We start from the raw sequence: 16,323 nt of genomic DNA, 5'->3' as shown, positions 1-16,323 counted from the left end.
GCGCTCGCCGCGCCCCAGCCGCCAAGACGCCTCGAATCTTGTACCGCGGGACTAGCGGGTTCTCGAGCAAGATGGGCCGGCAGGGCTCGGGGGCCGCCGGCGCTGCGGGCCGCTCCATCCAGCGCTCCCAGAGCCGGAGCAGCCTCTCCGCCTCCTTCGAGGCTCTGGCCGGCTACTTTCCGTGCATGAACTCCCTGGAGGAGGAAGGAGGAGGTGAGACCACCCCCTAGCCCCTGGAGCCGTTGTCTGTGTGCATAGCTCGGACAGTCCGTGGCTGGAGGTGGGCAGTGGGGAGAGGCACCAGGTGGCAAGGCCCCAGGACCCCCTGTCGTCTGCAGGGCTGCCTGCCTGGGCGCTCGAATTGCTGAGTGCTTGCAAGTGGTGTGCCCGCGTAGACTCCCGGGAGGCAGGGCGGGCTGTCGGGGGCACGCCACCTGTGTGTTTTTGTTGACTTGCAGTCTTCCTGTTAGTATTAGACTTCAAGGACAGAAAAACTAAAGGGAAGAGGTCAGTCGGGGTGCGAGAGATGGAGGGTGCTGGTCGTCTAGGCCAGCTGTTTCGGGAGCACTTGGGACTTTGTGTGCAAGCCTAATGGTATGGTCGGGACCGCTGGTTGTCTGTCTGTCGTTGCCATTATAATCAAGCTAATGAGATGAATGAGAAGAAAGGCTCACTGTTTCAAACTCTTTTTGTTCAGCGGTTTCAAGCCCTACACAAAGTTTGCCCCCAAAACTTCCCTAAATTTAGTGACTAGCATTGAGAATACATATCTTGTGAATCTAAGAATTTACAAAGACATAATAGCATCCTGACATCCTGTTTCTTAAAGTGTTTGCATGCTGTAAACTGCTTTTTCTTCTTTAGAAAGATGTAGCTCCAGAGGTTGGTAGCTGTGATTGTGTTAATGTGTTTACTGTATGTAGTCCATTTTGCTCTTATGCTGTGACAGTCACCGACTTCTGAGTAAGAAATCTGTTAGGAGCCTTGTAAAGAAGAAACTACCCACCGGCTCTAAAGTCAGGTAGGTAGAAATAGATTCTACCCCTTCAGCCCTAGTTTCTGTGAGCGTGGGGGAAGAAGAAGAAAAAGAGGAACTTAGCAATATGTCTGGAAAGGGATCTTCTAATTCATTTATTAGCTAGTCATCCCAGTTTCATCTAAATCGCTGTTGCAGTAAGTTTGTTACCCTGTGATACTGGTAGGGCCTTACAAGGTAGCACACTGGTAGAATGGCAGTGAGTTTGAGCTGCGTTTGAGAGTGGATCAGAAACTTGCCCAAGTAAACTCACTCACTGCTACCACATTAGTTCTGACTCACGTCGACTGTATGGTAGTAGAACTGCATACTGTACACACACACACACACACACACACATCCCGACCCCATTTCTGAGAGTGTAACTCTTTATGGGAGTAGAAACCTCATCTTTCTCCCTCAAGAGTTGCTGGTGATTTCAAACTTCTGGGCTTGAGGTTAAGCAGCCCAACTCAAAAACTATACCACTTAACCAAGTACTGGGTAATAAATGTAGCATTTGAGCCCCAATAGTCAACCTATGCATTCACTGCCAAGCTAGAATAAATTATTATTTGAATAAAGGTGTGTGGCCACAGTCACACACCTACTAAGTGGCAGATCTAGGACCCAGTCCCTGATCTGCTTGAAAAATACATATTGAAACAAGCTATGCAGTCTCATGGATTCATGTCTTTGGTGTTGAGTTTACTTCAAAAAGCTATCATCATTCTTCCTTACATTGTAACTAGGATGGTTGGATACATAAAATCCGTCCTTTAGGAGACAGCAAGAAAAATATATATGTCTGTGAAAACTAATCAAAATTGATAGTGCATTCCCTTACGTGTTGGTTCACATAGACTAATCCCAAAGGAAAGCTTGATCCACCATGAGAAACTGGAACACACTTCTATCTCAGGCTACAGTTTCTTGAGCTACCAAGACAAAATATGCCACCAAGAACACACCTATTTGAAAGTGAAGTTTATAGCCAGTCACTAGAGTGGAGGAACACGAAGGAGAGATCTTCCCACTGGGCACAGTGCTTCCACAGCCAAGAGAAGAAACCCTCGTTCTCTTCTTTGATCCTTGCAATGCTTCTCACTCCCGTGAAAGCCCCCAATTTGGGGAAGATCATTTCAACATGCCCGACAGAGTTGTGGAAGCTAGAAGTCACAGCCCGGGCAGGGCTTCTCTCCTTTTTCTCCTTTTCCTTTTTCTCCCAAGACTCCCACACCGGACTCCGAGGCTGTGTGTGTGGGCACCGTACCCTCATGAGCGTACCTAGGAATGTAGTCGTGTAGTAATTCCCACAAAACTCACTCTCGTTTCTGGAGAAAGGAGAATCATCGCAACATGATTTTCATACCAGTTGAGAGAAACTTTTCTAAAGAAAGCAGTGGTCCATTAACAAGTGATTCAATCTAATTAGACTTTTGACGAACTTTACCCATCAGTTCAGAAAGTCAGTTTTTATTTTTATAGTTAGTCCCCCCCTTTTTTTGGGGGGTGTCTTGCCAGAAATAATGTAATAGTTAAAGAAATTCAAATGTAACCTGTCTTCTAGTTGCTTTGCATTTTCATACTGGAGTATGCAAACATTACTGTATTCTAGACAAGAAAAGCCAAGACGTCTATGGAGGTACTATAATCTTTCAATTCATTTACTCATCAAAAAAATATTTTTGGAGTCTTTTTGATGGCTTAGTAACTATGATAATCTTAAACTAAGTGGATATACTCCCTACTTCCTTATAGTTTATAGTATAATGGACATGGTTAAACACCACTGGAAATAAATGTGTCTTTATGATCATGGTATGTGTTGAGAAGATGAAGTACAGAGAGCAGTGAGTGATTATAATAAGACCCAATGTTAGGGGAATTAGGGGAAGGTGTCCTGAGAAAGTAAATGTTAAACAGAGTCAAATATCAAAGATAGCGCTCAGGTTCCCAGGAGCTGGCTACCCATACCATTGAAAGCAGTTCACCCAGAGCCTGCAGCTCATAAGCAGTTAAGCTAGGATATAAACCCTTAATGTGGCTTAGGAGTCTGCAGTGCTAACTACATTGTCTATTATGTCTTCATTGGTCTACCACATTTCCTTGCAATATGCTATGGTCTTGAAAAATGACAGGAAAAGTACTGAGAACCATCTTCATGACACCTTCCTTTAAGTTCATGATAATTGTCCACGGTAGTTATGATTATCTTCTCTTTACAAACACAGGAAACTGAGACCCGGAGAAGTTTAGCAATTTGCTGTCAGATCCTAAATCTCCTAAGTGATGGTCTGACATCCGTGAGAATGAAGGAGCTAGCCCTATAAGCAAAATATCTAATGTGGGCTTGACATATTTTGTAGCCTCTTTTCTGTATGCCAAGAGTGGTTTTTGTTTTGTTTGTATTCTTGTTCCTGGGAGATTCCAGATCTTTCTCGGATCTCTGTGTATATATATATACATATATATATTACTTGACATGTTATTTCACAGTATATATTTTATCATATAATTTTAGGATATAAGTGATATCTTCACTATATAAACTCCTTAGCCCCACCATTGAATCTTCCAAACTTACTGTAAATTATTATTCCACATAAAAAATTTCAAAACATTATGGGTAATTATAAGAAAGAGGTAGCATATCAAAAAATTGTTGTCATTCTTTATAGGAGAATCAGTCACACAGCTTCTCCCCTGTGGACACATAGGATGTAAGAAAAAGCTCACTCCCCAAGGGCTGGCAGGTCATGTTACCCATGGTTCTGAATTAATGGTTCTTGTTCAGTTACGTACAGTCTATGTGATGAATTTGGCATGACTGAATTTGACTTCTTGGGTTAAAATATCACTTACCAATCATACAGAAGAGATTCTGTCATCATAATGCTCTTTAAATAAATTAACTCATTCCATTTCTTTTACATGCCGCTAAATTGAAACAGTAATTACAGAAAATCCCATCTAAATGCAGATTCATTCTAAATTACAAATTTCTAAAAATCTATATAAAATGATCTATTCATATGATAATGAAGCAATGAGTAATTAATTACCATTATATTAGTTAGAAAAGTCAATTAAATAGAGACCTATTTTATTCTCCTCCAGCCCTTAAAAGACAGGATCCACCCATAGAAAAGACTATAAAGGATGTTATTCTCATCCTTGTATATAATAAATAATACAGTTAGTAATTTGTAATAATCATTCCCACCTGGTTGAATAAAGATTAGTTCTTTGCACATGGAGTCCCCATTGTAATACAAAGTTCCCCACAATCTTCAATGTATCACTCCAGGGGCAGGTGTCATGTCTAGCACAGTAGATATTCCTTGTCAATCAGTGCACATACACCTCAGTTATCGATTGTTTCATTAGCTGACGTTTCACATTTGGAACAGTAGTAAAAAATCTCCTTTATGACTACTTTATGCATTAACAATGGATGTCTGGCCATAACAAAGGCTGAGATGCAAAATGAGAATAACATCATAACAGGTTGTGATGGTTAAGGTTATGTGTCAAGTTGGCTAGGCCACAATTCTCAACGGTTTGACAGTTACAGAATGATGTTATTTGGCAATGATGTAATATGTCGTCATCCTCCATTTTGTGAGCTGATGTGCTCTCCCTCTATTTTCATATATTGCAGATTTTGGTCTAATGGTCTGTTCTTTGGAACCTAACCTGTGGGTCTAACAGTGGCGTATGGTCTTGTACTTTTCAAGCTGATTGACTGCCGTCCATTGTAATGCTTTTTAAATAGACATGTGATCTAGAACTTTTTAAAGGCGGTTAAACATTTTTGCACATCTTCATAACACTAATACTAGGCACTCTGTTATAATCTACTATGACTCTCTGCCTTTAAGGAGTATTATTTTCTCCCATATTACTGTTGGTTGTATTTAATAAGTTATTTTTAAATGAACTCACATTATTTTCATGGTTTTTTAATATTTGTTTTATGTTCTTGAAAGATAAAGTCAAGCAAAAGATCTTAGAAAGCTGAAGAAATTTAAAATTTTAAAGCCGAAGAAAGAAACAGTTCCACTGATCGTGTTTATCAAATATTACCTTCTTAATAGAAGATTCACTCATTCACTGCTGTGTGTCCAAAGCAGGACCTTTTAAAGATGCTGGAAAGGTTCAGATGAAAGTAGCTCTCATCCTTCAAGAGGCTCACTAAATTTAAAAATAGTCAAGAGGCCGAACTTCCCAAAGGAGCCGTCTCACGTGTAACAATTTCCAAGGGAAACCCCCCTGAAGGTGTCCAGGCAGCATTCCACTGTTGCCAAGGACCGCGCTTTACCGTAAATGTGCTCTGCGGTTTTTAAGTGCTCCATGATTATTAATCTGACAAGGTCAGTCTGTCCGTCTGCCCTGTTTCACATTGTTTTTTTTGACTGGGAAGAGGTAGAAGAACCAAATGCTCTTTACTTATGCTACTATTCAAATAGCTGAATAGAACGGTGACATAAAATGATAGTATCAATTCTCATCAATTATGAAGATGTAGATTTTTATCTAATGCAAATAAAATGAAAGGGCCATTTATTTTAGTCATTTCAGTCATTAGTTATAAATGAGGGGCCAGAGAGGTGACATAGCCCATAAAGTAGGCCCGATGTAAGACAAAAAGACTCTCAAAAAATGTGCCCATCCAAAAAGATGCGGATCTTTCTAGCTAATTGGTGCCAAAAGAAAGATGGGGCCAGAGTTGGCATATTTAATATGTCTTCTACCCAAGAGAAGCTATAAATCTGGATGTTTACTTAAAATCTATCCATGCAAAAATGGCAGCAACAACATTTTAAAACTTAAATATGACTTGGGCCAAACAATACATATCTGTTGTCCGAAACGTAGCTATTTGCATCTTCTAAAACCAGTGCTCCCGGATCTTCAGTTCTCATTCTTTCCATTTCTATTGTCACTCTGATTGTTCAGGACCACAGCCTCACCTTTGAGATTGGGTCACAATCTCCTATGCTGCAGCCCCGACCTCTGCCTCTCTCCTCTCCAATCTAACATCTGCCCTTTTTGGTATCAGTTATCTCAGATAGCATCTTTTTAAATAGTTTTATTGGCATACCGTCCACAAGCCATACAATTTAACCATCAGTCCCAGTAAGAAAAGTTATGCAATCATAGCCACAATCAGTTTCAGAACATGTGATTGGGGGGTTCTGTTTTTTCTTTCTCATTCTCATTGTTAGTTCCTCATTGTTCCCCCAAACTCCCCTGCCACTCCCTTAGGCTACTTTATTCAGCTATAAAAAGACAGTTTTCAAGTCTAGACGACTATCACATTTTAATCAAAATTTTCCATCTTCCTAAATAACTTGAGTTTTGCAACACGTTCATGGGAATGCTGCCCCTCACAACACAATAGTTTCAAATGGATCACGTTTTTTTATCTTTGTGGGAAGACCTCAAAGATGAACTCAAGGCAAAGAAGTCAGCTCCAATGGTTATGGCTACTGTTTTGAGGCTCCCAGAGGGGCAATCTTGACATAACGTGATCACGGGACTTGGCAGGAAGAAGTTTTAAGAAAATGGGAACGTGGTGATGGAATGGCCAGGGAAAGCACTTCAAGACCACGGTTCCCATGACTGCAGCGGACTGCTCACTCTTTAAGGGTCACAGAGCTGCCCTAGGAGAGTTCACTTGGGGAGCCTTACACCACCTTCCCTACAGCCCTGATCTGACTCCTGCAGACGGCCTTTTGCTTCCCAAACTCAAGGAACACTCCCAAGGGACATGCTTGGCATCCCTCCAGGATGCCCAAACTGCCATTCTGATGCGGTGGGAACGGAGGGGCACAGAAGGCTGCAGAGGAAGGATGGGAGGATGGAAACAGCAGCCTTCAGGAATGTTCAAACCTGGGTGGAGGATATGTCAACAAACAATACCTTAAGTACACCTTTGCTGTTTTTATTTAATAAAGGCGTCTATGATTTTATAGCAGTATTTGATGTGTTTGAATTATGGTGTTGCTGAAGAATATTGAAACTACCGAGGACGGCCAGAAGAACACAAAGATCCGTCTCGGAAGAAGTCCAGTCAGAATGTTCCTTGCAAGCGAGGATGGCGAGACTGAGTCTCGTGGACTTTGGGCCCGTTACGAGAAGAGGTCGCTCCCTGGGAGAGGATATCATGCTTGGAAAGGGGAAGGTCAGCGAAAAGAGGAGACTCTTCAATGAGATGAGTTGGCACTGGCTGCACCAGTCGACGCAAACACAGCAACAGTGGGGAGGTTGGCACAGCACAGGGCAGTGTTCTGTTAGTCGATTGTATATGGGATTGCTGTGGGTCAGAGCCAGCACAGCAACAGCTAACAGCCATACACCGTACATACTCCAGTATAAGCTGACCCGAGTATCATCCGATGCACCTATTTTACCACAAAAACTGCGTAAAAAATGTGCTGAAAAACTCAGCTTATACACGAGTACATATGGTAATCAAGTACTATGTCATCATATATAACTTGTTGATTATTTTTGACAATAGCTTATTTTTTAATTATTCAACACATACTTAGTAAATAAATAAATTGGTGCTTCCCAAAGTGGGTGATACCACTCTCTGGGGGACACTGGAATGATTCAGGGTTCTGTAAAAGCAGATATCGATCCTTTATCCTGGATTATGAGCTATAGTGCAAACATTTTTTATTTCCAGGGGGACACTAAGTGATTTTTTTTTCCTGAAAAGGAAACAGTAACCCAAGTAAGTTTGGTAGCCTATAAAATAAATTGACAAATCACCAACTGCTCTCCTGTTTATATCATAGAATAGGACAGAGCAGTAGGATCACTAAGAAGCTATATTAATTAAATAAAGTGTTTCCCCCCATTTGTGCAGGCACATCCTGCTCAAATGCCATGTGTTCTTTGTGCTACCCCTGGCTATTGGGTAGACGTAGTTCCATATAAATTAGGAACATATTTTTCTATTATAAATGACTGGTGAAACATCTATTGAGTATGTTTATTTTCAAGTGTCTAATTTCAATCAACAGAAAGCAACTCTGGCAGTTTAAACAGAAAGGGTATTTGTTCCGGGATGTCGGCTGGCTTACAAATCTCCAGCGAGACTGCAAACCCAGTCCTGCCACATCACCATTGCTGTTCAGCACAGACATGACCACTTGCGTCTTTGAGCCACTGGCTGCTGCTACGACTGCTGGAAATTGTATATGGTGACCACTACTCTTGCTAGAACAGAATCACGTACTTGGGCTTCTTCGTGTGAGACGGTGGTGTCTCCTAAGCCCGTGTGCTCATGCTGTAAGTGCCCCACAAAGAGGCAGAGTAACACCTGGCAATGGCAGCTTCCACAATTGGAAGAAAGGGTATTTCCTCACAGCTTTCTCCTCTCCATTGTCACACCGCCAAGGAACAGAGTTGAAATGCTAGTGAGCCGCAAACCAAATAGCTGCTTCAAAATATGTTTCTATGAGATAATTAATTTGCATTTAAAACTCAGCATGTTATTAATTTTTAAATATGTTTCAGTGGTAGTTTACCTTTGATTGCTTTCTTGTTGAAATAAGCATAGCTGAGCAAGAAAGACAAAGTAGATGGGAGAAACTTAGGGTCAAGAACATGATTGTCTCCATTTTAACCTTGTCTGCAAATCTAGTCACCCAAATATCTGGGCACACTCTTATTTTCACATGTGCAACACAGCCATCCCCTCCCCAAAACCTTAAATTGCCACCCACCTACTGCATGCTGACTGAAATCTTGGAGCTGTGGTTAATATGTAGTCTTCTGGTGCGTATCCAGATGAGAATTTTCATGTTATGCTGACCAGTAAGATAAAAGACAAGTTGTCAGCCTTCTATCCAACTTGAATGGCATAGTCGTGAGAGGGTAACAGAAGAAAATCCCTGGGTCAGGAATGAGGAAGAAACGACCACAAGGCAATCATTTATCCATATGAAGTATCAAATGACACTGGGCAAGAACGGCAAAGATGCCCAGTGGAGTTCACGTCTTGCTTTGCCCATCTGGCCACTCTGTTCTCTGAGAGAGATTTCTCTTTCCTTCATAGCCACAGAAATGTGCATGGAAGAGTAGCCCTTCATTGGAGGCTGCAAAGCATCCACAGCCTGTGTCTTCCTAGAAAAAAAATCCCAGGGGTTACTTTAGGAGTTAAACATGCTTTTGTAGTGTGGGCTGGTGGCTATTTTTGCCTATCCAAACCAAAGCCATTACAGTCAAATTGGTTCCGACTCATAGCGAGCCCAATGCACAGAGTAGAATTGTCCCAGAGGGTTTCGTAGGCTGCAATCTTTCCAGAAACAGAGCACCACTTCTTTCTCCCATGGAGTAGTTCGTGGGTTCAGACCAGCGGCTTTCTGATTAGCCGTTGAGCACATAAACGCTGTGCCACAATGGCTCCTTCCTTTGCTACACAGGCCCTTTAAATACTGGGCAGGTTTACAGTATGTTTTCTCCCAGTAGGTGTCAAATCTGATTAACTACAGTGAAACACTTCTGGAGGCAAAGGTTTTAAACCTGAAGGCTTGGGTCTTTTATTTTCTAACTTCTGTGCTCCGCCCACTACCTTTGTTCTCACTAATGGCAGCCACTTCAGGTCACCTGAAAAAACTGGGTTTGAGGAGGAAGACAACCCCTCCATCCCATTGGGCGAGCAGGCTCTCCCCTTTTGTATGGCAGGGCCAAAGTTACTTATGCATCATTTTCTGCCTACAAAAGTAGAGTAATTTCACGTATTATTCCGGGCATTTTTACATGAAGGGTTTCCGTCGCCTCTGGCAATGTTCAGCACTCTGTCAAGTAGATTTCAGTGCCCAGTCCTCACTCATCATTATGTATTTAACCCGCGTATGTGCCGTGCACCGCGTGACACAGGCCGGGATTATCCCGAGTTTGCACAAAGGAGTTCCGAGATTCAGAAAAATAAGTTCCCTGTTCAAAGTTTACAGATAATCAGATAGGAACTTGAACTCATCTGATTATAAAATAGCAATGTTCTTCTCTCCCCTAAAACACTGCCTCAAACTATCAAACTTGGGAATGAAGACGAGGCTGGTGGCATCTCACGTCCATTGTTGGTAGAGAACTGTCCATTCATAGGTATCAGTGGATTGATTAATACATGACCAAACATCTTTCCATTTTTTAAAACTGACAGGAAGTGGCCACCGTTTTCTACAAAATGTTAGATCATTTGGACCTACCTGGTTTGGATGTGATTATTTTCCAGCAAGCTTTCATTTGGTCCCCATAGCAACATCAAACAGTTGGAATGAGATTTGTTATTACTGTTAGTTGCCATCAAGTCAGTTCTAACTCACAGCAATCTGTGTTCCGCAGAACGAAACGCTGCGAGGTCCTTTGCCCTGACACTTGTGGTGGTGTCTGAGCCACTGTTACTCACACTGCTGCTGACCGTGGTTAGCAGTCCAAGCATCTACTGCGCCGCCAGGATCCTGCCAACCTCAGTAGTGTAGACCCCTAGGGGAGTATCCTAAACACAACAAATGCCAAAAAATACACAGCGAGCTTTAATTTCTTATATTTAAAGATGTTGAGAACGCAAAGATGATGCGCCCCGTGGGGCGGGAAGTAATCTGATGTGACTGCAAAGGAATTACCACCTTGCTTTTGTTTCTCATTAATCGTCAGGGTTAGTGATTGCAGGCATTCCTAAAGGGATTCACTGTGCTGGGCCTCTGAGCCAGCCTTCTTTGTCTTGTGGATGAGAATCAACACAAAGAGGCCAAGGTCCTTTGGAAGTGCACGCAGTGGCCAAGTTACAGCCCTTGCAGTGTACTGAGCACTGACTGCTCTGGCTTCATGCGATGAAATCTGTGCTTTGGGCGTGGGTAGACCTAAAATGGCATGCTGTGATAGAAATTCACACATAGATGCTACTCGGAATAACTATTTCTAGTACAGTGGTTTCATTCTATCATAAATGCATGTTATCATCATGTCCACAGAGTTAGAATTTAGGAATGCAACTGACATTTCCTCATTTTGCATAAGAACATAAATGATCTGAATCATCTCAACTCTCTGCCCATAAAGTGATTCATTTTAAGATCATTTGGAGACACCAGGAGAGTAGGCAATAAAATTTCAAGTCAATGATTACTCTGGAATTAGAAATTTAGTGTCTAAAATCTTAATTGGAGTTTGGAGTCAATACGCTACGGCAAACCAATGTAAGCTTTGACATTGCCCAGCTTTGGGTTCAAAACTTTCCTCTCCCTGGCTCGCTGTGTGGACAGTTTCCTCAGAAGCAAAGTGATCATGGTAACAAGCATGAGGCCAAGTTGAGACAGATGACTTCTCTATCGAAAGGATCTTGAGACGAGTCACTCAGGAAGCAATAGCTCTTCTTTCCTTGATTTGAATTTAGTAATCGAGTTTTGCGATTTTTCATTTTAAGCATACAAAAAAGGAACAATCCAATGAGTGATCGGGGCATACATGGTCCAGTTTAATTACCTCTCTCCTTCTAGAGATTACGCACAATTACACACCACACACACACACGCAATTTGGACTCAAAGTAACTCTGTAGAATGGAGTAGAGCCATAGAGTTTCCAAGGCTGTAAATCTTTACGAAAGCAGATGGGCTCATCTGCTCCTCAGCTGTCTCCTGAGAAGCAGCAGCTACCCTTGAACCACCAACCATATGATTAAGCAGCCCGAGGCTTTTCATCCGTGCCACCAGGGCCCTTTTCTTTGGGTTTGACATGAAACTGAGTAATCAGGTCTCTAGATCTAACTTCTGCTTCATAGATAACATAGGAAACAGGCAACAGTAGACATATTCAAAAGCTTGGATGCCCACAGCACACAAAAGCCAGGTGGGTTCTGTGTTGGATTGGGGTCGGATCACTCTGAGTTGGAATGGACTCCGTTTTTGACAGGAAATCCTAGTTTGCATTCTTTAAAAGTCACTGCGATGAAGGGGGTGCGGGGAAGTGTTTTTAATTTTAAAATATTACAGAGGCCTAACAACCTAGTGGAGTGAGTGAAATGTGACTGGGTCTGAAACTGAAGCGAACAATTATAACCTAACTGAAATCTGCAACAACAACAACAAAGATTTTGTGGGGGCAGGGCAAGTGAACACAAATTGAAAAAGGAATAGATACTAGAGTACATGTTTTTGGCATTAGTTTTATACTTATTGGGGGAGTCTCACTTTGCCCTGCTGGGTCACCATGAGTTGGAATCAACTCAATAGCAGTGGGTTGTTGTCCTTGAACTCCTAGGTGAATTTTACATGTCCAGTCAGAAGACAAGTAATGCAAAGGATTCTCACCCTTGAATATGCTAACTCCAATCACTTGATTAAGAAGTCGCTATGAGGTTCTCTCTAGTGGAAAATCATCGTTTTGTCTTTAAGGAGTCTCGGAGGTGATATTTTGACATAATGTGAATAGACCTTGTTCCTTAGAAACTCGTCCAGTGTTACTATCTGTGGCTGAGCCATGCTTGAATCCATTATTTGTACATTGGGAATAGCAACTTTAATTGAATTTTTATTTAAAACATAATTTAACTTATTTTAATCAACTGCTTAAAGATGTGTTTTCTAACTCTGTGCTAAATGGAAGATCGGTGGTTAAAAGCCACCAGCCATTCTTTTTAACCCACCATTCATTCTGTGGGACAAAGACGAGGCTGTTTGGGTCTGTGAAGGGCTACAGGAACCCCTCAGGAGCAATTATACCTGTCCTGCAGGGTGACTGGGAGCCAGAATTAGGCTCAGATTGAGGACGGCGGGTTTGGCGTGGAATATGTATGTACTACATACCATGTTGCAGCATGTAGCTTTCTGTTATCATGCTCTTGGCAACCCCCAAGGACAAATAAAGATTTGATTTGTAAAGATACTAATTATAGAAGGCAATAATAACGAAAGCCTTTTTTTAATGAGCGATTTGACTTAACCAATGGGGTCATTAGAACGTACTTACAGGTTGGGGAAAGTTAAAGCAACAGGTAGGAGGGATTTTAATTTGGAATTGTGAATAGTTTTCAGACATGAAACAGCCTTCTGCTAAAGAGGAACTAACCACTCAAGGACACAGCTTTTATCCAAGTGCGCTGGGCAGCTACAACGGGACTGGGTCCTTCACAGCTATTCTGAAATACCACGAGCCAAAAACACAGAATTTCTGTGTAATGCATCCTTAAATGGTTTCAGTACAAATGGCTTCTCTAAATTCAACTTTCTCTAGAAAATGATTCGTTTATTTACATCAAACTTTACAATTAAAAAATATTTGTCAATTATATTAAAAGTTATATTTACTTACTTATGTAAAATGGGGAAATTCATGCCTTCTTGCCTTAAAGCATATAAATTGTGGTTTTCTGCATCAGCCAAAGGAGCATTCAGCTTCTTTGGTTCCATAAATGAGTCTGCATAATTGACACTCCTAACCCAAAATAAGTCTGTTTGCCACCAGGGGTGAAACCTGGAAGGGAAGAGAAAGCCGAGGTGGGTTCTGAAGAGCCGTGATACACAAAGAAGGACATTCTTGACACTGAGCTTGGCATTTCTGATGGAACCTTGTCTTGGGCTGCTCGTGGGGAGAGTGTCCAAAGGCAGTCAGTAGCAGGGAGGACCATTCGGTATGTGTTGTCAGGTCCCTCCGAGAGTGTTCGGCTTTCAGTTATTGTTGTGAGAAACCAGCCCTTGGTCTTTTATTTAACCAAGTGGCCGCCTTTGAATTTCAGAGAGTGCCAGGCCAATGAGTCAGAGACTAGCAGAACCCGGTAACAAGGACAGCTCCTGAGTCCTGCTTTTATCCTCTGATATTTTGCAATACCGGAACTTGACTGCAGGCATCGTCTCCAAATGCCCTTTCCCTGAAAATAGCCACCGCCAAAGTAGGAAGGCTAAGAGGTCCTATGTTAAGGCTTTAGTTCTAAGGATTGTTACCTGAGTCTTTTAAAACACCTCAGTACACACGCGTATTATGTGCCCATATTTGGGGGGAGGAGGGGTAAATACACATTTAAAAAAGTCATGAGTTTGAAAATTTTTTTAAATGGGGTTGGCCCACCTACAAAGGATTCAGAACCTACCTGTGTTCATTTTCTCTTGCTGCCTACAGATGATCACAAGTTAGCAGCTTAAAACAACACGCAGACGGGCCGGTCACCAATCTGCATTGTAGAGCCAGGCTTTCTGTCTCTGGGTCAGCTGGACTGAGTGTCTTGGGAGTCCGGAGTTTGGGGAGAAGCTTTTATTGGCAGGCTCACGGATGTTGCTGGCACAATCCTGGTCGCTCCTTGTGTCCTGAGGTCCCGCGTGCTGCTGCTCTAGCCAGAGGTCACGGGGTCACGGTGCTCTCCTTAACCAGAGGTCACGGGGTCACGGTGCTTGCTTTGCCTTGTCGTGGCCTCCATATTCAAGCCAGCAGTGAGTCCTCTCTCATTTCCTGTCTCTGCCACCAGTTACGTCAGAGCTCCTGGGGTCACGTCCTGTCTTAAAGTCAACTGGTTGGTAACCTTAATTGCTTTCTTAAACCCCCTTTCGCCATGGAAAGTACACAGTTGTAGAGACACCTTAGAATTCAGCCTACCGCACTTAGCTTAGAAAGACATTTCCCTGTTATATGCATTAAGTCTGTAGGTCAATTAACATGAAAAGTTCTTTGGAACATTCACTATGAACCACTGTAATACATTCTTTCTAGGCTAAATTACTTGGATTGGGAATATGATACAAAGTTTTGTTTTGCTGAACAATAAGTGTACATTTTAAATAAGTCTGTAAATTAACCAGTGAAGGTAATTTTCAAAGACACGTTTTAAGTGGTCATTCTAAATGCTTCATCTGTTGGGTAGAATTCTTTGTTTCCATCAGATGACAGGGAGTCAGTCATCCGTCTTCTTGATGTGTCATATCATGATCTTGTTCATGCCTTCATGAGTCAACTCACAGATGTCAAAGCCAAATGAGAAGAGGTCTTATGCCCCCACTGGCAACCTTTTCACAAAAGAAGCAGAGATTCTGAGAGGCAGTGAATCCGAGAAGGGGCAGAGCTGGCTAATTACTAGTAGAGGTTGGCCCAGAGTACACCTTTTTCTCTTCTTTTTCTGCTAATAATATAATACTACCATTAAGGGAAAGAGCTCTAAAACTGTAACTGACATTATGCTATGCTGTGCACACGCTTTAAATACATTTTTTGTGTTAATCCTTACAATTTGATGAGATAGCCATTATTACCTTCACCATTTCAGTTTCAGAAAACTGATCCACAGACAGGTTAAGTCCTTTATCTACTTCAGATCCCCCCAGCTTGCAAGGGACAGAAGGGGAAAGTGAGGGGAGGCAATCTGACACCAGGCCTCACCTCTTCACAGTGCTCTGCTTCTCTTTCGACATTCCCTCTTGAAGAGTCACCGAGTTAGAATAGTATCGCCTAGTCCATGCTAATCTGTGTAACCACTGTACCACAAGTAGGTTGCCAGTTCAAACCCACCCAGCCCCTCTGTGGTCGAAAGACCTGGCAATCTTCTTCCATCTACCAAGAAAGCCCTGTGGGGCAGCTCTACCCTGTCACATCGGGTCACTAAGAGCCCACATCAATCGACAGCACCCAACCACAGCCACACACTAAGCTGAATACGTTGTCAACATGCTCACAGTTTGGCAATAACTTCCAGAGTAGCAGTGAATTCAGAGTCCGGAAACTCCGCACACTCTGATGAAGTCGCTCAAGATAATGACTGCAGGAAATTGTGTAGCCACTAGGGTCCTTAAATGCCTTCTCTCTAAACTGGGAATAGTTGGTGTCGTAATGAAGAAGATGCGAGCCAAAAGCTGTCTGTAAACGAAGGCCTAGAAGCTCATTCTACTCTGTACGTTATTTGACAAATGGTAGCAGGTTCTTATCACTCCATATTCCCCAAATTTTCAAGTTATTGTGACAGTGACAGGCAAAGACCATGTCTGGAACTTTCAGGAACCTCACTTTCTCTGTGTGGTGTGTGTATTTTCTGTGTATAGGGTCCTGCCCCCTGCCTCGTTCATTGTGATCATTGTTCTTTCTCAAAGGCATTCTTCACAGGTCGAGCATGAACACGATTTGGAGAGGCCGGGCCTCCTCCTGGTTGCGTCATGTGTGCCTAGCACCTTCCATGAGTCCATTTCATACCTGGGCGAAATTTTTGATAAGGCTTTTTAAGACCACTCTCAAAATCATTCATCTTAAATCTATGACTGCCAAGACTTATACTGCCATCTTCATCCTTTTGTCGTTGTGGTTAACATCTT

General features: G+C 42.3%; 1 protein-coding gene across 32 annotated transcripts in view; it reads left to right on the top strand.

The window, feature by feature from the left end:
- Positions 1–16,323, top strand: part of RIMS2 (regulating synaptic membrane exocytosis 2) — a 438,267-nt gene that overhangs the window by 410,837 nt on the left and 11,107 nt on the right. The window contains exon 1 of one of the 32 annotated variants that reach the window (XM_030884837.2): positions 72–213. The exons of the other annotated variants lie outside the window; for them this stretch is intronic. Coding sequence (XP_030740697.1) covers positions 72–213 — 142 coding nt within the window. Of the gene's footprint in view, positions 1–71; positions 214–16,323 lie in introns of those variants that run through there. 32 annotated transcript variants of the gene reach the window in all.

Source organism: Echinops telfairi, unplaced genomic scaffold, assembly GCF_000313985.2.
Source record: "Echinops telfairi isolate 266 unplaced genomic scaffold, ASM31398v2 ScPeMD7_1;HRSCAF=3_0, whole genome shotgun sequence".
In the NCBI taxonomy this organism is placed as follows: domain Eukaryota; kingdom Metazoa; phylum Chordata; class Mammalia; order Afrosoricida; family Tenrecidae; genus Echinops; species Echinops telfairi.
Note: the sequence above shows the minus strand (reverse complement) of the source record. Positions and strands in the feature narration are given on the sequence as shown.